This window comes from Lemur catta, chromosome 1, assembly GCF_020740605.2.
Source record: "Lemur catta isolate mLemCat1 chromosome 1, mLemCat1.pri, whole genome shotgun sequence".
Lineage (NCBI taxonomy): Eukaryota > Metazoa > Chordata > Mammalia > Primates > Lemuridae > Lemur > Lemur catta.
The window spans coordinates 278,704,038-278,729,568 of NC_059128.1; the positions used below are offsets into that span (position 1 = coordinate 278,704,038).

General features: G+C 41.9%; 2 protein-coding genes across 2 annotated transcripts in view; one reads left to right on the plus strand and one right to left on the minus strand.

The window, feature by feature from the left end:
- Nucleotides 1-14,671: 14,671 nt before the first annotated feature.
- Nucleotides 14,672-25,531, minus strand: part of VPS26C (VPS26 endosomal protein sorting factor C) — a 50,016-nt gene continuing 39,156 nt past the window's right edge. The window contains exons 5-8 of the mRNA XM_045540658.1: nucleotides 25,067-25,141; nucleotides 20,340-20,490; nucleotides 19,931-20,083; nucleotides 14,672-16,205 (exon numbers count right to left, since the gene is read on the minus strand). Of these exons, the coding sequence (XP_045396614.1) occupies nucleotides 16,123-16,205; nucleotides 19,931-20,083; nucleotides 20,340-20,490; nucleotides 25,067-25,141 (462 nt within the window). The 3' untranslated portion in view covers nucleotides 14,672-16,122. The remainder of the gene's footprint in view (nucleotides 16,206-19,930; nucleotides 20,084-20,339; nucleotides 20,491-25,066; nucleotides 25,142-25,531) is intronic.
- On the plus strand, nucleotides 20,945-21,734 carry LOC123630736 (histone H3.3A-like). Its single transcript, XM_045540659.1, has one exon. It carries the CDS (start codon nucleotides 21,009-21,011, stop codon nucleotides 21,417-21,419), a length of 411 nt encoding a protein of 136 aa, XP_045396615.1. The 5' UTR covers nucleotides 20,945-21,008; the 3' UTR covers nucleotides 21,420-21,734.

Here is a 25,531-nt window from a genome sequence, read left to right on the forward strand (position 1 = left end):
CTCACTTTATACTATACCTGACCTTTCCATATTAGCACATTCAGATAAATTTATCTGATTTAACAACTATCTAGCATAACATTGTATTGATATTGATAACATAATTTGTTTTAATTTTCAAATTTGGAAAAATTTGCCATTTAAGTATTTTTCTACCCTGACCCAACACTTTTTAAATTTATTTTTCTTTTTCAGAGATGGAGTCTCACTCTGTTACCTAGGCTAGAATGCAGTGGTGCAATCATATATCCTAGGCTCAGGCAACCCTCCCACTTCAACCTCCCGAGTTGCTGGGATTACAGGCATGAGCCACTGCACCTGGCCCAACACTTTTTCTGGCACTTCAGTTTTATGTGTGTTAGACTACTTGACATCACCCCGCAGGTCACTGAGTCTTTGTCCATTCATTTTAGTCCTTTGTTCCCCTGCTCTGTGTTTCAGTCTGGATCATTTCAGTTGCTTTCTTTCAAATTCACTCTTTTACTCAGTAGAGTCGATTTGTTATTAAGCCAATCCATTTTTCATTTCAGAATTTTTGTATCTAGAACTCTGGCTTTTAAAAATATATTCATTTTCTCATCATGTTCCATGTTTTGCCATAAATCTGGACATGTTTTCAACAGCTGTTTTAAATTCCTTGTCTGCTAATTGGACCATTTCTGGATATGTTTCCTTTTACTGATTTTTCTCCTTTTTATGGATCATATTCTCCTGCTTCTTGAGAGTGGCTAGTAACTTTGATTGGATGCTAGACATTATATATTATGCTCTTGAGTGTCTGGATTTTGTGGCTTCCTTTAAAGAGTGTTGAGTTTGCTTCAGCTGGCAGCTAAACTGCTTGCAGATCAACTTGATCCTTTCAAGGCTAGAGTGGCCTTTATTCTAGGACTATTTTAGGCCTGTTACTTAAGTGTGACCCTTCTGGAATCCTTACTGAATACCTCAGGTGTTCAGTGAAGTCTCTTCACTCTGGCTGGCTGGAATTCAAATGTCTCCTGGCACTGTGTTAGCTCTGGGAACTATACAGTTTACAGATACCTGGTATTTCCTCCCCATCTGGAGTTCTGTCCTACATAAATACAACTAAGTTTTTAGCAAGATTCTAGGGGACCCCTTTCTGAAGAAATTTCTGGAGCTCTTTCTCTATTTAGATTTCTCTTGTCAGTATTCTGGCTCTGAAACTCCAATCTCTGACTTAGCAAACTGATGAGCTTTGTTTGGCTCCCCTTCCAGGTGCTGTGGCCCAGACTGTGCATCCAGGCACAAGCCTGGGTACTGACAAGGCTTATCTTGTTTGTTTCCCTTTTTCCAGGGATCTTAGTCCTGCACTAATTGTTGCAATGTCTAAATGCAGGTGTTTTAATCATTTTTCACAGATCTAGAAAAAAATAATTCTACCCTTCATATGGAACCAGAGAAGACCCCCTATAGCAAAAGCAGTCTTAAATAAAAAGAACAAATTGGGAGGCATCAATTTACCAGACTTCAAGCTCTACTACAAGGCTATAGTAACTAAAACAGCACAGTACTGGCACAAGAACAGAGAAATGGACCAATGGAACAGAACTGAGAACACAGATATAAAACCATCCTCATATAGCCATATAATCTTTGACAAAGCACACAAAAACATACACTGGGGAAAAGAATCCTTATTCAATAAATGGTGCTGGGAAAACTGGATAGCCACATGTAGAAGACTGAAACAGGATCCACACCTTTCACCTGTCACAAAAATCAACTCATGGTGGGTAACAGACTTAAATCTAAGGCATGAAACTATAAGAATTCTAGAAGAAAATTTTGGAAAACTCTTACAGACATTGGCCTAAGCAAAGAATTTATGAAAAAGGCCCCAAAGGCAATCACAGCAACAACAAAAAATAAATAAATGGGACCTGATCAAATTAAAAAGCTTCTGCACAGCCAAGGAAACTATCACGAGAGCAAACAGACAACCTACAGAATGGGAGAAAATATTCACATGTTACACACCCAATAAAGGGCTGATAACTAGAATCTATATAGAACTTAGGCAAATCAGCAAGAAAAAATCAAACAACCCTATCAAAAGTGGGCAAAGGACATGAACAGAAACTTTTCAAAATAAGATAGACTAATGGCTAACAAACATATGAAAAAATGCTCAACATCTCTAATAATCAGGGAAATGCAAATCAAAACCACAATGAGATATCACTTATCTCCAGTGAGAATGGCCTTTATCAAAAAGTCCCAAAACAATAAAGGTTGGCATGGATGCAGAGATAGGAACACTCACACACTGCTGGTGAGACTGCAAACTACTACAACTCCTGTGGAAAGCAATACGGAGATATTTCAAAGAGATACAAGCAATCCCATTTGATCCAGCAATCCCATTACTGGACATCTACCCAAAAGAACAAAAGACATTCTATAAAAAAGACATCTGCACTAGAATGTTTATAGCAGCACAATTCACAATTTCAAAGATGTGGAAACTACCCAAGTGCCCATCAATACATGAGTGGATTAAGAAAATGTAGTATATGTATACCATGGAGTTCTACTCAGTCACAAAAAACAATGGTGATCTAGCACCTCTTGTATTATCCTGGATAGAGCTGGAGCCCATTCTACTAAGTGAAGTATCCCAAGAATGGAAAAACAAGCACCACAAGCACCATCAAATTGGTATTAACTGATCAACACTTAAGCGTGCATATAATAACAACATTCTTCGGGTGTCGGGCAGATGGGAGAGGGGAGGAGGAGATGGGTATATACACACCTAATGGGTGTGGTGTGCCCCATCTGGGGGATGGACATGCTTGAAGCTCTGACTTGGGTTGGGCAAGGGCAATACACATAACCTAAACATTTGTACTCTCGTAATATGCAGAAATAAAAAAAAAATTAAATAAATGCAAATGTTTTAGATATTTTGTCTCGTTTTCTAGTTATTTATCATAAGAAAGCAAGTCTGATACCAGTTACTCCTCCATGGCTAGAATCAGAAGTTCCTAAAGACAACTTTTAAAATTTGTACCTTTCGTTCTCTATAATTATAAACTCTATGAGGACATAAATTGTTGAGCCTAAGAATGCTGATTTATAGAAATACCCCCCGTATTATTAGAGACAGGTATGATTTCAGAAGTCAAGCAAGGCTTTGCCTTAAAGGAAAATGTAAACATGTTAGTTTGCATATCAAAAGCTGCCTTGCCTCAGGAAGGTATCTCAATGGTCAGTAGCAGTTACTTTCCAAGGTGACACTGCTATCTGGGTTATGGCTCTCACCTGTTTTGAAAGACAAAGCAGGTCTTGCCTAGAGCCATAGGTTGCCAGAGCTGATCAGCAAAGACAGGCCGCAGGAGATGAGAGCTGATCAAATAGATATGCTACTGCCCAAGCCAGGCCCAGACGAACTATGCGTTTAAAGTAAATAAAATAAGGCACAGCTCATGTTGACTTCTAAAATCTCTGTTCTAACTCAAAACAACCAGAGCCATGATGTCTCTGTTTTTGCTAAATAATAGGCATATCATAAACCTAGAAGTTTACCCTAAGAAGATTTACCTCATTGTTTACCTAGGTAGAGTTAGTTGAATGATCTGCAGTAGCCTTTTAGAAGACTTTTGACCCTGAACCAAACTATCTATCATTATGTAAATCCTGTTGCCCTTCGCAACCGAGAGCCTGTATCTGCCTTATAAGTACCTGTGTAAAAGTTCAGTCTTTGTTGCATTTCCGCGGGAAGAGATTGTAACCATCCGGGCACCCTCCTTTGTCTATCTTCATAAATCTTTACTTTATAAACTATATCTTTGGCTCTGCGTATTATTATTTTTTTATTTCTGTTTCCTACTATTTTTTCATCCTTTGCGACGACCCCTGCCTGAGGGACCCGCAACCCTTTGCGGGGAGCGTAGCTAACTCCCCGCAATAAATGTTTATCTGTAAAGGTCAGGTTGTGTTTATGCTTAGAAAGTACAGAAAACACTAATTCTTTAATAATATGTCTATTATACTTTTTGTATCAGGGAGATAATAAATCATAGAAGCTATCTCCCAAACTAGAAACGTAATGGAAAACACAGAAAGCAAGAGGAAAGATGTGATTTCATTTATATGTAAAAATAATAGGCCTTAACTTGTAAGTGAACATTATTTAAATTTTTTAAATTAAAAATTAAAATCCATGTTCCATCAAGCAATTCATTTGAACCTAGAGGTTGACGAATACATTACATGTGGTTAAAGATTGTCTAGATTAAAATATTTAGCAGAAAGAGAATACTTTGTTTTTCTTTCATCTAATTAAATGATGAAAGAAAATGATTTATTTATTTTGTATTACTGATTAGCAAAAAGACACACAACAGAATTTGATGCTTATGATGGAGCAAAGCCAGGAATTAGGTTTAGTGTTCTTTGCTTGTCTCAATGGGATTCATTGGCAACAGGTTCTTTATCTTCTTGAGTCATAAATATTTTGTATCCTTTTGTTTCTGTTGTGAGCAGAGAACAGAAATTTGTAACATAGAGCCTGAACAAGGATTAGGCCATGTGATCTGCATTCTCACATTTCTGATTTCCTACAGTTCTGAATCAAAGAAAAGCCTTATAAATTTTGTTCCTACATTTCCCTTAATAAAGAGAACTTACCTTTCAATTTCATAGAAACCATGCTTTTTACTCCATCACTGGGTATCCATGAGCAGTGGCAGATAAATAGTATTGCTTGATAAGCATGTTTGTATATATGAGGAGATTAAAGATAACTTTTTTCACGTGTTTACTGACTTTGTGCTTTCCTTTTTCTTTTGTGAATTGCCTATTAACATCTCAACTTTTCTTTTGGAATGTTCATATTTTTCTTATTGATTTGTAAGAATACTTATATGTTAATGATACACATTGTGTGTCATTATGTCAAAAATATTTCCCCAATTTTTCTTTTCACTTTTAAATTATGTATTGAAAATTTTTACTTTTTCCAGCAATATTTTTTCTTGATGACTTTTGTCCTTGGTGTCATTCTGAAAGTTTCACCATCTAACAGCTATGTATTATCTATATCTTTTGGTATGGTGTCATTATTTACTTCTATGTCTTTATACCTTTGGAATTGAAGGTGAACACTGGCAATAACACAACTTACCAATTTTTCAACTAATTTGAAATGTCATTTTACAATACACTAAATTCTTACATATACACCCTATAGATTTTATATTTAACTGACTTGTCTCTTCTGGCACCACTACCACACTTTTAATTTTTTGTATCTTTTTAATACTATCTAATATCTGGATTGGTACTACCTTTTAATTCAAAATGTTAATGAAATTCTGACATATTCTTATACATGAACTTTACATCCAAAGAAAATATTACATTAGGATTTTGTACAGAATAAGGTTAAATGTTAAAATTTTTAAATTTGGGAATTGGTATCTTTATAATTGAGTCTTTCTACATAATAACACTGGATTTATTTCAATTTTAAAAGTGGTTCTAAATAATATTTTAGAGATTTCTTCAAATAGGTCTTGCACATATCTTATTAACAAGTTTGTTAAAATTATTCCTTGTATTTTACACTTTTGTCTCTATTGTGAGCAGAAACATCAATAAAATTAAATGATTTCATGTCTTTTGCAATGTGCATACCTAGTACAAGGAGCAGAAACTCAGATTAGCTTAGGTGGAAAACAAAGTATAGTTGACCTTTGAACAACATGAGTTTGAACTGCACAGGTCCACTTATATGTGGAGTTTTTCAATAAATACAGTCAGCCTTCCATATCTAAGAGTTCTACATCTGCATCCAAACGCAGATCCAAAATACAGCATCATGGGATGCAAAGCTTGCATATACAGAGGGCTGACTTTTAGTATCCATGGGTTCTGCAGGGCTGACTGCAGGACTTGAGTATGTGCGTGGATTTTGGTATCTGCATGGGTCCTTGAACCAATACCCTGAGGATACTGAGGGAAGACTGTAGTTTGTAAGGATACATTTAGACAGGAAGAAAAGCTGTCTGGTACCCAATTAAAGTCCAGAGACTTCATTTACCCGCTTTCACAGTCCCCGTAACCTCATGCATGGTGTGCAGGTAGATCTACATCCCTTTCCCTAATCATCAACTCATGAAAAGGTTCTGGGTGTCAGGTCGAACTACCCTGCCAGGCTATACTAGTTTATGTACCTGGTCCAATCAGTTAAATCCGGATTAAGAGCATTTGTTTTGTTAAAAACACACATAACCATCACTATGAGATCTCCTAGTCCATTTAACGAATCCTTCTCTTTTCTTATCTTAATGCATTGGCAAAGACTTCAAAGGCAAGTCTGAATAATTATTTAAGGAGCAGATACCCCTTAGCTCTCAAAATTAACAAGATATACCTAATATTTTATTAGGCAGGGTTATGTTTCCTATCAATTTTTATAAGTCTATTATTTAAGGTATTTAAAGTTTAAAAATGCTGTATTTTTCTTCTTTAGTGAATTATTAAATTAATAGATGCCTCGACCAATTGCTTTTTTGAATATAGATGCAAAAATCCTCAACAAAATACTAATAAACCAAATCTTCCAACATATACTATTGCTAAATGAGATTTATACCAGGAATGCAAACTTGACTTAATATGTAAAAATCAACTAACGTATCCTATTAGGAGTAAATGGCAAAAGTCACACGGTAATCTCAATAGTGGCAGAGAAAGCATATGACAAAATACACCCTTTCACGATTAAAATGCTCAGCAAACTAGGAATAGAAAGGAACTTCCTCAACCTTATAATAACATATATCATACGTAATACTGAAAGACTGAAATCGCTCACCCAAGATCAGAACAAGACAAGGATGTTCGCCCTTACCACTTCAATAAAATAATGGGTAAAGGGTCCAAAAAGATATTTCTCCAGAAATGATATACAAATGGCCAAGAAGCACATGAAAAGATGCTCAATATCATTAGTCATTAGGAAAGCACAAATCAAGATCACAAGGAGATACTGCGTCATACCCACTTTTTTTTTAATAATAAAAAAGATGGACAGTAACAGTGGTGATGAGGATGTGGAAAACCAAAACCATCATGTATTGCTGTTGGGTGCAGATGCTTTGGAAAACATTTTGGCAGTTCTGTTCTATTCTTAGATGTATATCTAAGAGAAAGAAAAACACGTCCACACAAAAACTTGTATATGAATGTTCATAGCAGCATTTCTTAACAGCCAAAAAGTGGAAGCAATTCAAATTTCTGTTAACTAATGAATGTATAAACACAGTATGATATATTGATACAATGAAATGTTATTTGGCAATAAAAAGTAATAAGGTACTGATACATGTTACAATATGGATGAACCTTAATACACTACACTAAGTCAAAGAAGCCAGTCCCAGAAGACCACATAACATATGACTCCATTCATATGAATAGGCAAACCTATGGAGACAAAGCAAATCAGTAGTTGCTTAGGGATAAAAGGAGAAGAGGGGTATTGAGACTGACTGCTAATGGATTCAGTGTTTCTTTTTGGGGTGAAAAAAATGTTTTAAACTTAGATTGTAGTGATGGTTATACAACTTTGAATATACTAAAAGCCACTGTACACTTTAAATGGGTGAATTTATGATCCATGAATTATATCTCAAAGATGGCAACAAAACAGAATAGATGTCTTTTGGGTATGACATCATCTATATGATTCTTTCTGTGTATGTTTGAAATCTCCAAAATATAAGTTAAAAGAATACATACTTTATGGCATCCATCAAGATGATCATGTGTGTTCTCCTTTAACTCATTAATGTGGTAAGTTATAGTAACAGATTTCCTAGTATTGAACTGTCCTTGCATACCTGGAATAAACCTTCCTTTTTGGTCATGATATATGAAGGGACTTCAAAGAGTTCATGGAAAAATGGAATTAAAAGTAAAAAAATAGAAACTATTTCTCAACTTAAGCTCCATCAAGTTCAAGACACTTTTGTAAATGATGATAGCAGCCATTTAGTCCATCTCTAAAGAACTGAGGGTCTTGGGAATTTAACCATGTCAATGCAGTCTTTTTTACATTATTAATTGGAAAAAAAAAGGGTACCTTTTAAAGTTTTTTGGCTTTTTTGTTTTGATTTGTTTTTTTATTTTTTGAGACAGTCTCACTCTGTCACCCAGGCTAGAGTGTGGTGGCTTAATCGTAGCTCACTGTAACCAGAAATTCCTGGGCTCAAGCAATCCTCCTGCCTCAGCCTCCTGACTCCCTGGGACTACAGGCACAAGCCACCACACCCAACTAAATTTAAAATTTTTTTTGTAGAGATGGGGTGTTGCTATGTTGCCCAGGCTGGTTTAAAGATTTTTTAAAATTGGGAAACAAAAAGAAGTCAGAAGGAGTCAAATTAGCACTGTGAGGTGGGTGCTAATGATTTTCCCACTGAAACTCTCACAAAATTGCCTTTGTTTGATGAGAGGAAGGAGCAGGAGCATTGTTATGGGAGAGAATGATTCTCTGGTAAAGCTTTCCTGAGTGTTTTTCTGCTAAGGCTTTGGCTAACTTTCTGAAAACACTCTAATAATAAGCAGATGTAATCATTCTGTGGCCCTCCAGAAAGTCAACAAGCAAAATGTCTTGAGCATCCCAAAAAACTGTTGCCATGACTTTTGCACTTCACTGGTCCTTTTGCTTTGACTGGACCACTTCCACCTCTTGCTAGCAATTGCTTTCATTGTGCTTTGTCTTCAGGATTGTGCTGGTAAAGCCGTGTTTCATCTCCTGTTACAATTCTGTGAAGAAATGCTTCAGGATCTTGATCCCACCAATTTAAAATTTCCATTGGAAGCTCTGCTCTTGTCTGCAACTGATCTGGGCACAATGGTTTTGGTACCCATTGAGTGGAAAGTTTGGTCAACTTCAATTTCTCAGTCAGAATTCTGTTAAAGTGAAACCATAGAGATGTCTATGATGTCGTCTATTGTTTCTGCCATTAATCATCAGTCCTCTTCAATTAGGGCATGAACAAAATTAATTTTTCCCTCAAATTGATGTGGATGATCTGCCACTGTGGCCTTCATCTTCATCATCATCTTATCCCTTCTTAAAACGAGTTATCTATTTGCAAACTGCCGATTTCTTTAGGGTTACCATCCCCATAAACTTTTTGTTAAGCATCAGTGGTTTCACCATTCTTCCACCCAAGCTTCATCATAAATTTGATGTTTCTTCTTGCTTCACTTTTATTAATAGCAGAATTCATGTTGCTCTGATAGGGACCTTTTCCAAACTGATGACTTACCCTTCTTAGTGGCTCAAACTAGATCCTGTTCGGACATGTTATAACAAGCTAGTGTGAGTTTATTTTGGTACAAAAAATTTTTGAAATCCATGTATAGTTTTTCCATAATGCACATTTTCCACGAATTTTGAAGATCCCTTGTATTGATCTTTTAATACACTGAAAAATCAACTTGCTAATATTTTTTTAGGATTACTGCACCCACACTGGTGATGTAAGTCTGTAGTTTTTCTACCTTATTAATATGGCAATGCTGCTGGTTTTCAGTTTTCCCCTTTTTCTCAAACCTCTGCTTTCTTCTTTTCTTTTAGGCACATGACAACACTGAATAAATACAATGCTTCTATGCAGCAATGTGTGGCCATGTCAGTAGTAAGTTCCTGATTACAGGATATAGGCTGATATGTTAGCTTCTGAAAACCTTCCTTAATAGAGAGCTGGTGCCTGGCCTTTGCTTCCCCCGCATCCTGCTGCCCAGAATGCAGATGTGATTACCAGAATTAGCCGCTACTATCCTAGACCATGAAGACAACGGCCAGACCTCAAGAAAAGGTGGCACAGTGAGCTGTAAGTAGCCTAGGTCACTAATGACGTCATGGGTGTAAGTTGACAAGCTAGCTCCCTACCTGTGGACTCCCTACCTGTGGACTTTCACGTGACTCTTACTGAAGCCACTCTGTGTGTCTCCCTTATTCACAGCTAAACCTAATCCCAACTTATAGGTCAGGTTTTGATATGAGGGCTATGCTGGCTTCACAAAATAAACTGGGAGGCTTTTCATCTTTTTCCATAACCTGTAACAGTTTAAAGAGCAGAGGAACTATCTGATTCTAGAAGGTTTGACAGAAACTTGCTGTAAAACCATCTGGGCTTGGCACCTTTTTTAGTAATATGTCTTTGATAATTTTCTCAATTTCTTCCATAGGCTATCATTTTATTCTGGTAGTCTACCTTTCCTAGAGTAACTGTGCATTTTATTGATGTTCCCAAATTTATTAATAGAGATGGTACATACTATACCATAATTTTCATCAGGCTCCTTTCTATCTGAAATTGTTCCTAGAGTTATATACTTTTCTCTTTGCATTTTGTTTCATTCTATTAAAGATCTGCCAACTGAAGTAAACTTTTCAAAGTATTATATTAATACCAACTCATGGCTTTATTTATAAATTTTCCAGTGTTTTTGCTTTCATATCCATTTAATTCTTTTTACTGTTATTCTTTCCTCTTTATTTTGTTCTTGTTTTTCTAGACTTTTAATCTGAATGTTTTACTCATTAGTTTTCATTTTTTCTGGTGCAATAATAAACATATTTAAGGCTATGAATTTTCCTCTGTGCACAGTGGCTAGCCATACTGCATACCTTTTGCTATATAGTATATTAATGTTCATTAAATTTTAAAGTTCTAGTTTTCTCTATGAAAAATGTTATGAAACTTATGAGTGGTCATAAGAAATTTGATTTTTTCTTTTGGTATTTCTAATTTTATTACACTATAGTAGAGTATGTGGCTTGGGCAATTTCTACTTAATTTTATTGGGATTTTCTTTTTGGCAGTATAATTGATTTTTACAAAACTTCCATGGATATGTATTTGTTATAAGATATAAAGGACCATGGTGGTGAAAATATACTCATTTCTTACACTTGCCTCATTTTTTTTATATATATATGGGATTTTTAGATTTGACTTTTGGTTTTCTTAATACATATTGATGTTGAAAACTGTTTTAAAACACAAGTGAATAAGATTTTAATTTTTTGCTCTTTTCTACCACCTTCCCACAGCTAAGTTTGAGTGCATCCTTTTCTTGGTATATCATGCAGCAGTATATCTGGGTGACTGGCCCAGCCTCCAGGTGACCTCATGAGTGACTACACATCTGCAGACAGAAAAGGTGGTCCCCTTCAAGACCCAGAGGTTGTGGTCTAGTTCTTGAAGTCTAGTCCTTGACCCAAGTGGGAGACAGTGACTCCCGAGAAAGGAAGTGACCATATCCCATCTTACAGTGCCTTTGCTAAACAAACCCAACGTCAGTAATCCTTTTCTCTTGAGCTGCTTTCTCCATAAGCCTTCATACTTAGCCTACCACAGCTGGATGTATGTAAAGGGAACCAAACAGAGCCATCTTCTCAGGAGATGACAGTAGATGCAGGTCACTGGCAAACCAAACACTGTGACATTATCCTAACCCTTGGTATTTCCCAAGCTGTCGCCCCCCAGAATCAGACAAGATGTTGCAGACAAGGGCACAAATTATGTCTTTGTATTTTTCTAAGTACTTAAAACCTCCACAGTATATTTTTTGTATGTTATATGCAAGGTTTTAGAGGGACTGGCTGGGTGTGGATATGAAAAACCCTATAAAGTCAGAATCATGCCCACCTCAACAGAGCTGGGGGCGGGTGGGGTCTGAGGCATTCCCATTTTACCAGCAAAATTCACAGAAAAACATAATGAGGCATCAGGGATCCTTGCTGAGTACCTCAGTCTGCCTTTTCCTCCTTTCTTTTGAATGATACACTCTAACAATTTGACTGCATTTTATACGAGTATAGTTGGACCAGCTTTGATTCTACAAATTAGGTGCCTTTATGTTTCTTAGTAAAGTCACATTTTCTGAACAGCCACTTTGATAGTCTGAAATATAAATAGCTTTTGGTGGCCAGAGTGGAAAATATATTGACCCAGGAGACTTATTCTCACCTCCATCTCTTAGACCCACATAAATGACTTTTCCCCCTACCAAAGTGGCTAGTTTTGACAACCTTGGGATTATAGAATTATTTAGATACTTAAGAAGGTCTTATCTTCATACAGAGTTTTCCCAGGCAATTTCTTCATCTTTACTCTTATTCAGAGCTCAAAAATGAGTTAGCTTGGATAAATCTCATAAGGAAAACAAATTTCTTTGCATAAACCTTTATTCCACCTTTTTGAAAACCAGCTGGAAATTAGGAAGAATGGCTTCAATAGTAGTGGTTCATGAAGAACTGACTGTGGCCCCATGAATAAGATCACACCCACACTACAGCAATGGCTATCTACTATAATCCTCTCTTGGTTGGAGTAAGTGGGTGTGGGGTGGGGGTGAGGGCGGGGATATTAGACCAGGAATCAACAGAGCTCTGTGGCTTAGGCAGGCCACAGCTTATTGGTGCCTCAGCTTGCTTAACTCTGAGGTGAGAATAATAAAACCTCCCTCAGAAGGCTACTGTGAGGTCATTTTACTAAAGGACATTTTAGTGCTTTGATACCCTGATATTTTTACTCTACATAAAGGAAATCCGGGACTGAATGTAATTTAGCTTGGACTTTCTGGTCATTTAATTACTCACCTCATTCTTAACTGAATCCAGCTGCAAAAGATTTCCTTAGTCTCAGGACTTCCTTTTCATTTAATTCAGCTGATCAAAACTGAGGCAATTACAACCACAAAAGAAGGCTGCAGAGCCCTTGGCTCATCTCAACATATGTAGTGACACAGCTAATAACTAACGTGTGACACACAAACAGGCAAATACATAGAAAAGCATGTCAACGCCATGGCAAAGGGAAACTCAAATGAATCAAGGTGAGGGGGGAATGGGCTTCATCGCAGGTAACACTGGACCACGTTAAAGGGACTGCTTTCCTGGTATGGGAGTGGTGTGTGAGGGGTCATGAAGAGGCGCCTGGCTCTCCCTGGACTACAATTCCCTCATTTGCAAAATGGGGCTAATAACAGTTCCCTCCTCACAAGGTCACTAGAACAAATAAGGTAACACACAGCACTTAGAACAGAGCCTGATCCAGAGTAACACTAACGTTCACACAGCTATTACTCTCACTAGACCAAAACCCTTACTGGCATCTCTTGGCACTTCGGCCACGGAAGACTCCCAGGGTTGAGCTCCGCTGAGCAGAGCAACGTGCATCCCGACCCTCCCCCCAAGTGGCACCTCAGAAGGCTCCCAGGGGTGGCCCTAGACAGCCCACAGCGTGCGCGGTCGCCCTGCCGCAGCTCTCCTCCCAAACCTCAGCTGAAAGGGAGAGGTGCGGACGTTGCCAAACCAGGTATCTTTGTTACTAAGCTGACACCTTTCTCTGGGAAAGCCGTAACTCACTCTCGTCTATCAGCTTAATGAAAGGCAACAGCGAAACCGGCCCGGTTTCCTCCCTCCCTGGTCAGAGTTTTGTTGGGAAGGGCTGGGCTAGGGCAGCGCCAGGAGTGCGTGGAGCACACCCTGCCCCGGAACTTGAGCACCGCCGAGGCCACCGCAGCCCGGGGCTGGCTCAGGGGCTGGGCAGGAAGACGAACGAGCCGTCGTTTGCACAACTCACGCGCGCCGCGGGCTCCGCGCGAGGCCCGGCGGGAGCGGGGATTCCTTCCCCGTCACCAGCGCCAGGCGGGGCGGGCTGTGTAACCCGGGCCCCCACCAAACAGCGGCGTAAACAGGAGTCACCTACCGGCTGTACCCGCCGCCCTCGTGCCAGGTCACCAGCTCGGCGAACTTGCAGCCCACTCACCTCCCGCTGCCGTCGCTAAGGACGCTGGCCCTCTGCGCATGCTCCGCAGGCGTGGCCCGCCCCATCACGTGCCACCGGGCTCAGTCACGTGACCACGCCTAGCTGCAGAAGTGCCCGAGAGACACCGAGGCCGCGGGGTCTGGGAAAATGCAGCCGTATTTCAGAGAAGGGAGGGGGAATCTGCTGCAGCACTCGAGTGACAGCAAATGGAGGCAATCTCAGCCCCCCAATTTTTAAAAAGGTAATTCAGACTGAATTACGGTGAGCTCAGGCAGAAACGGACCGGAAGGTTCCCCTTGCCCAGCAAGCTGCCAGAGCAGGTGGGCCCCTGAGCCCTGCTGTGGATGAAGCCCTCGCAGCTGAGTCGGAGCCAGGCCGCATTTCTGCTGCAGCCATCACAGCCGGGAGCCAACGTATATGTTCCTGCCAAAACGGCATTTCCAAGACAGCATGTTGTTTTAGATTCACCGTTCACAGCCTCTTCCCTTCATCTCCCCCTTCCTTTCTTCACCTCTTGCTCTAATTGGAGAACTTGACAACAATGAGCCTCCAACAATGGCCACCACCGACTCCAGCCAGGGCAATATTGGGACTGCTGCTGTCCAAGACTGCCAGACATCTGAGTTTTGTTTAATAATTGATCATGGAGATGTCAGGCCAAGAAGTGGAAAGAAATGGCCAGTGTGAGGCCCTTATCTGGGCCTCTCAGGGTTGAAGGAATTGATAAAGGAAGTCAGGCTGGCTGGCAGCTAGCTCTTCAGGTAATAATTATTCTCTCAGGAGAGCACTCATCATATTTGTATCTATATAATCAGTTTACTAAAGAAATAACATGGCAATATACATCACAAACCTTTTCTCAAAAGTGTCATTAGCTTTTTTATTCATTAAACATTTTGTTTTATTAAAAATGATTTCTTAAAAATTTCCTAGAAAGTATGGCCCCTTTATTTTCTGTTACTCAGTTTAAACACATCATTAAAGACATAATTATTAATGTCATGTGAACATAAGCGGAGATTTATAAACCAAAAATGTATTTTCTGGGAACCAACTGTCAAATGACTCAGATAATAAATTTTATCAGTTTCACTGGTGAAGCCGTAGGATAAAGCAGTGCCTAACTCAGGATTGATTACCTACAGCATTACAAGTCACCTGTCACTGTTACAGGACAATAGAAGTACAGCCCAGGAAGCCTTCAGCACTAGCTGACCTTGCCCAGGCCTGCCCAGAAGAACTATGACAGAAGGGCAGTTAGTGTGCAAAGTAGCATGGGTTATTTTAAGGTTCCATTAATTGTGAGCAGGATTTGAAGGAAGAAATGTATTGCAACAGACTCACCATATACTTCAAATCACAAAGGGAGACTGAGGAAAAACTGGCTTCAAGACAAAAAAACCCCTGGCTCAAAACACAGGTCCCTCACGTGGGTCAGATGCAGGCCAAGTTTATCAATTCAAGGACATTTTCCTGGCACCACCCCTGGGAGAGAGGCCTTCACCAACAAACCTTGGGGATGGGTCTCCTGTCGTTCAGAATACACCCAATAACAACAGGAGCAACCATATATTTCCCCCCCCCTACGTAACCTTCATTTAAATATATTCAAGAAATATGGTAGCACGAGACTTTTATGCCAGTTCTTGAGACTGCAGGAATACTCCAGCACCAGCCAAATCCCTTCAGTTCTGTGAGACCAAGAACCACTTTTTTCCAGTTGCCTAAAAATTCTGAAGTTATAGTGAAAAATATAAAAAGAACTACAGATTAGAGTGAAAGAAACAAAAAAACCTCTGCACTCCTCTCCTCCTTGGAGGGTATCTACAAACTTCCTAAGTAACAAATATGCTTATAGCTGTCCTGGATGCGGTCTGGCCACAGATCCTTTGCTGTGGGGCGTTCCAGGCTACGTTAGCCAGTTGGAGAGAGGTTTCCTGTTATCCCCATGATTTCATTTTTCTAGGAAAGCACAAATTGTTGTCACAACTGTTTCACTGTGCCTAAAAAGGAACAGGTAAGTCAGGAGCCATAGGAAATGTTTTCTGTGAAATGATCTTGCAAACAGCATTAAGAAATCCTGTTAAATTTCAAAGAGAATGTCTGATTAAGAGGCTCCTGGTGGAAGCAGAAGTCTCAAGGAAATGAAGAAAAGTAACTGTAATTTAAGGAGTCCATTTCATTTCTGATACAGAATAATCATGAAAACAAGTACATGCTGCTGGTTGTAGCTCCCTGAAAAAGTCAGAGCCCAGCTGGATTTCCACGCGGCCATGCTTGTTTTCTGTGCTTCCCTCCACCCGGGCTATATCCTGCAGAGCTTCAACGGGAAGTTCTCCGTGATGAGGTGATCAGCATGAAGGAGCACAACAATGTTAACCTCAAATTCTGCGAAGAGAGGAGAGAGGGTTTATGCTTACACTGAGCAGTGGAAACCAGACACCAACTCCTCTACAGCACAGCAAGCTCTATCAGTGAGGGGCGCCTGGGTGCTGCTTGGGTGTCTGTATCATGTCCCATGCAGTGTCACTGTGAACTTTCAGCAAAACCAGTGAAGACTACGACACTGATGTCTGACTGCCTTTGTAAACTTTCTCTAAGTAAATTTCTGACTTCTCATCTTGGAACAGTATGTCATCAGGCTTCTTCAACTACACTTTCCTTGTACTTTTTCTTTACTAAAGAGAATAGAATCCTTTCAACTCATTAGTATTCTTTTGCCTTATTTTTACATTTCCTTCAGTTCTTAATGGACTAGCAGACTCTGAACTGGCCTGGAGCTATCTGAATACATGTCTCCAATCCTCACGTGAGAAACCATCTTCAGAAACAGCATACAGTTTAACTGTTCCTTTGGACATTGGTAATTTATCTGAAACACCTGTTTAAACATTCACCAGTTACCTTTAGCAAACAGCTCTTTAGCTGCTATGGGTAAGCTCTGTTGATCAGAAGAGGGGTGTGTGTGTAGAGGGAGCTCCCTGAAGACAGGCCCCAGGTCCTTGCCCAGTGTGAAGGGGGTACTCTGTGTGACAGAGGGGCATGTGCCAAAGGAGAACGCCACACACCACGCTGCAGAAGCTCAGCTGTGGGAAGGGTTTTGGGGTCAATGCCCCACCTGGGACTGCGGCCCTCAGGACAACATCCCCATGGTGGGGCTGGGGCTGGGGGGACAGCTCAACTCAAACATAAACAGTGACAGGAGCTGTGCACCAGCAGCGCCCATCCCATTTCTTTCCTTCCTTCGTTGCACTACACTACAGCGGTCCTCTGGGCCCTTCCCGCCACCATTCCCTTCAACCGTTCCTCCACCCATCTTGGAAGGCAGGAGGCTGTGGCAGGAGAGGACAGAGAGCAGGCAAGTTACAGAGCTGGCGCTGGTTTTCCTTTTCAGCAGAAAACACTTGGCAGAGCAGCTGTGTCAGAACGGCCGTTCTACCAGGCGCTCGTTATGCTCCGAGTGAGTTCCCAGCCCAGGCCTGACCACGTATCTAAGGTCACTTGTGGCCAGCACCAACACAGCTGATGGAGGCTCATGCAGAGATCCTGCTCTCAATGCAGGATGCAGTGCTCGCTCCCGACCTCCCAACCTAGAGGAACCTGAGCCTTTTCGAATCACTGTCCACCTCCCTGAGAACTGGAGCCTAACCTCAGCCAGCCACACCTGCTCTCAGCAGGTGCACGAGGGCAATGCAGTGCTGGGATGCCACAGCTGCCCTTTCTCCAGACTGCCCTCCGCAGCCAATGGGAACAGCAACCCCAGAGCCTAACAGAGACCGCAGCCATTCAAACAGTGAGTACAGGTCACCTCTTTTCTGTAGAGACCTCCCCAACTACCAGCATCTGTCGTTTTTCAAGTCCTAAACCATACTACACTCAGCCACAAGGACAAGAGTATTGTTGATTCTCAAATGGTGGAATGGGGCATTATTTAGATGGCAGAATCAGAGGTACTATAAAAAGTGTTATTATTACAACTTATAATAACAACACACTAAGTGTTGTAAGTTATGGACACTTTATCAGATTTGCTGCCTCTGTAAAATTCTGATGAATCTAATACAAATAACATGCAAAATTTAGGTACTTAACATTTAGTACAGCAGACAAAAATAATTTTTTGTACCTTTTTGAAGTTTATGTAGGAAAACCAAGCTGAGAAATCAGTAGATAAGATCCTCCTCCTAAACTTAAAGTTAAGGTAGTCTGTGCTAAAAAACCACAAACTTCAGAGTAACATGCAGTGTGCCACGGAGAATAAAGGGGAAACCGGCCTGACGCCTGTCACAGTGGGGAGCAGCTCCAGGACGGCACATGGGGGGATGGGGGGCTGGTGGGAGGGGCTGTGGCTGGGTGTGGAGACTGGGTTGAGGGACAGGGTACCTTTGGGTTCTATACTGTGGGCATATACTACCTATTTGATAGTAATTGTACACGTGTTTTTCGAGAAAAATCATGGCACCTGAGCTTGAGTCAAGTTTGACTCTCTATGGTATCTCTCAGCAGACCTTTTATGTGTTTGGTGAACAGCTGAGTCTCTTGCCTTCTTTGCTCCTGACATAGGTGTCCTGACTCTAGTAGGCTTTTGCTGCGATGTAACATTTCACATAAAGGACCGAAAGAACTCCACAAATACTAAATTGTGCCTCTACCCCACTGGGCCAGCTGTGCTCTAGGACTCCCAGGCAACCGCAGAGGCACAGAAAAGTCAAAGCAGCACTCAGTGATTTAGTGGCAGATGCGACGAAACTTCCCTCTTGTAAAACAAACGTGGGTGATGAAAATGTACTTATGCTTTGAATTACATTATTTAGAATTATTTAATGTAAAATCATGGCATAATTAAAAAAACAGATTCTCACTGGACTAATAATAATGCACCCAGATTTGGGGGAATATGGCATTAATAGAAATGCATCAGCCTTGGGGCTAAGTTCCCATTTCTTAATGAAGCACTACCATGGCAGAAGCAACTACCAAAACCCCCTATGGCATATGATTTACTAGAGAGCTTCAGGCACAGCCAAAAAGATGTCCCAGGAAACTCTTTTTATGGTCTTTTCTTTCTCTCTCTCTCTTTTTTTTTTTTTTTTTTTGAGACAGAGGCTTGCTGTGTCACCCTGGGTAGAGTGCAGTGGTGTCTTTGTAGTTCACTGAAACCTCAAACTCCTGGGCTCAAGCCATCCTCCTGCCTCAGCCTCCCACGTAGCTGAGACTATAGGCATGTGCCACCATGCCAGGATAATTTTTCTATATTTTGTAGAAATGGGGTCTCACTGTTGCTCAGGTTGGTCTTGCACTCCTGACCTCAAGTGGTCCTCCTGCCTCAGCCTCCCAGAGTGCTAGGATTACAGGTGTGAGCCATCGTGCCCAGCCTGTGGTCTTTTCAGTCAGTCTGCAGAAGACCATGTCAGTTAGGGCTGAAGTCACACACCATCCCTTCCTACTGTGTCTTTGTTCCACTTTCTTGTACTGTGGGGTGATCTCCTAATTGAACCTCATTAACATGATGATTCTTATTAAGATGGATGTACCATTAAAATATTTTATAGGAATATTTAAAAAATGCAGAAATGTTCATGATATGATGTTGAGGGGGAAAAAAGCAGGATATAAAACTGACATGATTCAGATCTTGTGGTTAAAGTTCTTACACACAGATTCATGGAAAATGACTCGAGCCACCCTAAACTGGCGAGCTCAAAGCCTTCATGATGCTGAATGTTCACTTTGGGATTTTCACACATTCTGGGTCTGCGCTCCAAGGCCACCCCCTCTGTGACGCCGACCCTGCACTCCAGTCACACCACCCTGCCACTCCCGTGCCTCTCACTCATGTTAGTTTTCTCCGCAGGGCTCGGTGTTACCTGCCCCAGTCCACACTGATGTGGGTACTGTCTGTGTCACTACATTCCACAAGAGCCAGGACTGCAGCTGGCTCTCTCCTTGGGGTCGGCAGGACAACTCTCCATGAGGTTTTGTTGAGCAACTGAAGTAGGAATGTTCTGAGCTGTGTGACCGCAGCAGACCCTGGTGCCCAGCGGCCTGTGCCGTGGGCCCCGCCCTCCGCAGAAGCCCAGCAGGCCGAGAGGGTGAAGGTGGACGCGGCTTACCCACTTTGAAGTTGGTGGTCTCCAGTGTGGGGCAGGTGAACAGCCTGGGGAAGACCATGTATATGGGGACAGAGAGGCTCCTACAAACATCCCCATCCGCGATCTGGATGTTCTGAATCTCTGTGGCATCGCGGGCATAGCCTTCTGCACACCCTGGAGGAGACGGGGAACGTCGCAAGGTCAGGGAACAGCAACAGTCGGAGCGAGCCAACACTGAGAACCTGCATCAACACACTCACCTACTTTTCCATTTTGGTTACAAGATTCTAGAGAGTTCCTTCCCTTTCCACATTTCGCTTTCCCCAGATAAATATTTATTGCGCTGGAGAGCCACGCTCTCGCTCCTGTTTCCCCCACGCCCTCTCCACTGCTGACCGCAGGAAGGGGGCAGGCGGCGCAGGTCTCTTACCGCAGGTCTCCACACGCACCAGCTGCAGCTCGATGCTCCTGATGGCCGCCTCCGAGCTCTCCACCACCAGCTCGCCCGTGAGCGGCTGCGTGATGACGCAGTTGGTTGAGTTGAGATGGCCTCTGATGAGAAATTTGGGGAGCAAGGCTCTCTGAAACAGAATGCAAACAAATACACCAGGAACAGAGGGAAAAAGGAGAAATTACTTAACAGTACTTTGGTACAAATAAAAACTGGAAACAAAGTTGTGTAATTGTTACATGAATATAATCCGCTGGGACCCCCGTTTTATAAAATGGGAAGAAAGAAACAAAAGTACTTACATCTTGTTTCTGGACATTAACAGACTGGATTATTCAACTCGGTACATACGTGAGGCACCTACCTGACACTTCCTACACAGAATGACCAGATTATCTGGGAGAATTATCCTAATTTGACTCAGATCTGGAAAGCTCCTTCTTACTAAGCAATAAGGCATTGAAAAATAAAGTCTGAGGAAGTTGCTGTGGGTGTTCAAGGACAGTCACACATACAAAAGGTTTTAAAAATATTATCAATTTAAAGATGTTGTTTTTTTCAATTGTGTTCGCAGCTGCCGCCGCGCCGCCTCTCGCTCACCGAGATCCAGCCGAAGGAGAAGAGGGTAAGTGAGGAGCTCTTGCTGCCATGGCTCGTACAAAGCAGACTGCCCGCAAATCCACCAGTGGTAAAGCACCCAGGAAGCAACTGGCTACAAAAGCCGCTCGCAAGAGTGCGCCCTCTACTGGAGGGGTGAAGAAACCTCATCGCTACAGGCCTGGTACAGTGGCACTCCGTGAAATTAGGCGTTATCAGAAGTCCACTGAACTTCTGATTCGCAAACTTCCTTTCCAGCATCTGGTGCGAGAAATTGCTCAGGACTTCAAAACAGATCTGCGCTTCCAGAGCGCAGCTATTGGTGCTTTGCAGGAGGCAAGTGAGGCCGGTCTGGTTGGCCTCTTTGAAGACACCAATCTGTGTGCTACCCATGCCAAACGTGTAACAATTATGCCAAAAGACATCCAGCTAGCACACCGCATACGTGGAGAACGTGCTTAAGCATCCACTATGATGGGAAAACATTTCATTCTCAAAAAAAAAAAAAAAATTCTCTTCTTCCTGTTATTGGTAGTTCTGAACGTTAGATTTTTTTTTCCCCCCATGGGGTCAAAAGGCACCTAAGTATATGATTGCGAGTGGAAAAATAAGGGACAGAAATCAGGTATTGGCAGTTTTTCCATTTTCATTTGTGTGTGAATTTTTAATATAAATGCAGGGATGTGAAGCATTAATGCAAGTCAAATGTTTCAGTGAACAAGTTTCAGCAGTTCAACTTTATAACAATTATAAATAAACCTGTTAAATTTTTCTGGACAATGCCAGCATTTGGATTTTTTTTAAAACAAATAAATTTCTTATTGACGGCAACTAAATGGTGTTTGTAGCATTTTTAGCATACAGTAGATTCCATCCATTCACTATACTTTTCTAACTGAGTTGTCCTACATGCAAGTACATATTTTTAATATTGTCTGTCTTCTGTGCTGTTCCTGTAAGTTTGCTATTAAAATACATTAAACAAAACAACAAAAAAAGATGTTCCCAATTATGCAATTTTGAAAAAACAGGACATTCATTTCAAGGAAATTTAAAAAATAAAAACTTCCTTCAATGCTTGGTGAAAAGCCTATGGACCTTTATTTACTCTGTACACACAGGAAACTGGTCAAGGGCAATGGATGATGGTCTTGTGGAGACAAAACAGATCTAGACTTAGAGACAGTTGTCCCAGCAGCCTCAACCTCTGGTTGTGTCCCAGTTCCTGAAGGTATCAGAGTTCAGCATGCCACTGTCCAACAGAAACAGAGTGCAGGCCACATATGTGAATCACATATGGAATTTAAAATTTTCTAGTAGCCAGGCCAGGCGCGGTGGCTCATGCCTGTAATCCTAGCACTCTGGGAGGCTGAGGCGGGCAGATTACTCGAGGTCAGGAGTTCGAGACCAGCCTGAGCAAGAGCGAGACCCCGTCTCTACTAAAAATAGAAAGAAATGATCTGGCCAACTAAAAATATATATAGAAAAAATTAGCCAGGCATGGTGGCGCATGCCTGTAGTCCCAGCTACTCAGGAGGCTGAGGCAGTAGGATCGCTTAAGCCCAGGAGTTTGAGGTTGCTGTGAGCTAGGCTGACGCCACGGCACTCACTCTAGCCCGGGCAACAGAGCGAGACTCTGTCTCAAAAAAAAAAAAAAAAAAATTTCTAGTAGCCAAAGAAAAAAACAACAGGTAAAATTAACCAGTATATCTAAAATTTTAATACTTCCACATGTAATCAACATAAAAAATATGAATGATGTTTTACATTCTCTTTTTCATTCTGGTCAGTATTTACACTTATAGCTCATCTTAGCTTGGCCCAGCCACATCTTAAGGGTCAATGGTCACGTGTGGCTATGGCCACCAGACTGGGTGGTGCAGCCTAGACCTGAAGAGTGAGGGGCTCTGGACCTGGTGGTCCCCAAAAGTATAGACCTCGGAAGAGTCTCCATTGAAGACAGAGTTTTAAAAATAACAAAAAGTGAAAGAAGCTATTTGTTTAGAAAAATAAAGAGCAGTAGCAGTTCACATTAAGATTCTTTAAGGAAACTGATGAAAAAGAAAAGCTTTCAAAGTCCAGCTCAAGATACTGACTCATTTTCCCCTCCTCCCACTGACATGATATTAACATAGACAAATAAAATATAAACCCACACTATTTTCTGAGTCTGATCTCCAGCCTTCCTGTAGTTTCTGTAAGCTATCTTATATCCTTCCAATAAATCCTTTTTCTACTTAAAAAGCAAAACAAAAAACACCGGTGATATTTTATGGATAAGCAGTTTTATTTGCTTTATGTGTTATTTTCTCATATTCCAACAATAAACATGAATGGTTCTGTCATAATAAAAGTTCTTTTTCTTTTATAAATAAATCTACACCTAGACTAGCTGTAGGGAACGCTCCGTGGAGACAACCCCAGTGAAGTGGATCTGTCAGATAAAAAGTGGATTGACAGTGAAGCTCCAAGGAGTGCAGGGGACCCCAGTCCTCCTGCTGGCAGAGAGAACGGTGAGAGCGTGTGTGCCAGGCGGGGCCTGGTGATAACAGGCAGGGCCTGGGGCAGGGCAGTGGGGGTATCGCAGGAGAACTCAGCACAGGGGGTGAAGCTGGGAGAGGTTAGCACCACAGCCTCCCTCAAGGGGGACCTGCCACCTGGGAGACTCCAAAAGCAGCTTGGGGCAAGGCAGGGCAAGTGTCCCCAGCCGTTTCTGGCCACAGTGGAGGACAAGCAGCATCTAGACCCAGAAGACAAGGTACCTGCACACACCTCCCTGGCCCTGTGCAACACTCAAAGCAGAGCTCCTCTGGGCATGTGTGCTTATGATCAGGAGAGATTCTCCCCTGGCTTTAACAATGCCATACACACTAGATCCTCATCTATAAATATAAACCGACAACCAACAATCAATAAACATTTGAGGAAAATGGCAAGAAAAAGAGGCACGCACTCAACAAACAGAAGACCCAGCTCCTGGGAAACAGAATCAATATAGGAAACAAAGGAAAGGCCCCACATCTGTAATAACAGAAGGCGTTATCCTGAAGAAGAAATAGTTTTGAAAAATGGAGTTACATTATTGTTGAAGTACACCCTTCTACAGACAGGCTAAAGAGGTAGGAGAGGAATGGGACTGGCCACAGGGTCACGTGCTTTCAGAACTGGGCAAGGGAGAGAGGACGGGTGGACAAAGAATGGCCGTTTCCTCCCCACACCTCTGGAAGGGCTCCCCGTGACACACTCCTGCCCCAACTGTGCCTGCCAAGGGATGAGGCCAGTAATCTCCCCTGTGCCCTAATCCTCCCAAATGTGCCCTTAACCCGATTCTGATCTGTATGGGCCAGAGAGTAAAATGTAGACTTAGAGTAAGGAAGAGGTTATGTCCAGAAAGAACTGCTTTCTTTGAGACAGATATCATTAAAAAAATAAATAAATCAAAGTCTGGGGGAAATTGATGGCCCTGGATGAGAGCGCTAGACCGAGGAGGCCAGACACAGCTTCAGACGGGGCTTAACTGCTCTGTCTGCGCAGCTCAGGCGTCAGCTGAGGCTCGCCCAGGGGCTGCCATCGAGAGCCAGGCAGCCCTGTCCTCACGTAGGATGCGGGGCGCTGGGCTGGCACTGCCAGGGTACCCGTGTCCTTGAGCAATCTGCCCCTGCTGTGAGGAACCCACCACCAAGGAAGTGCTGGGGTCTTTACAAGGCACAAGCCCCCTCTGTGTGGTGGGGATGAGGTGGGAGAAGCCGCAGACTCAACACCAAGACAGGACGGCATGAGGCCAGGCGGGCAAGCACAGGCCGTGGCTAAGTACAAGGGCGAAGGGCAGTGGGGAGCTGGGGGCCCAAAATGCACCAAAACTGAGAGAAGACAGTAAAAAGTAATAAACATACACCCTCCTTGAAGAACTTTTAAAAAACATTCTTCTTTTAAGCTTCTTTACTGAGCTTGAAAAGGAAATCAAACTGAAAATACAGACTAATTTGGGTACAGACAACAGTTAGGAGTTTCCTGTCACTGATGACTTGATTCCCAAATAAAGAAAAACTGGGCGACAGCTGGGGTCTAGTTACCAGGCAAATGCCCATGGCCAGCGCGGCGGGTGTTACCTCTTTGACGTTCTGTAAGGTTTCGGGTGTGATCGTAAAGTCCACGGGACTCGGAGTCAACTTCCCCTTCTGAGGCTACAACGAGAGGTAAAACCTAAGTTAGTAGGGTTCGGCCAAGAGTTCTACGGGCCAGTTTCTTCCCCCTTTAAAAAAACGAGTGGCAGCACAGTGAACCAGGAAGGACTTGGTACTAAGAGGCAGGATACTTGGGTTCCCAACACAGTTCTGCCAGAAAACAACACTGTGCTCTTTGTCAAATTTCTCCATCCCCCTGGGCCTCAGTTTCCTCATCTATAAAATGTGGGGACAGACATCTGAAACTCCGAGGTGCCTTACAGGTTCAGAATTTTAAAATTAGATCTAAGACACAGAGTAGTTTCTGGGAGGCATTTATTTTAAACCTCTCTTAGAATAAGAGCGAACACCGGAGTGTCTGTTATGTGCCACTGAATCGGCACCATGACC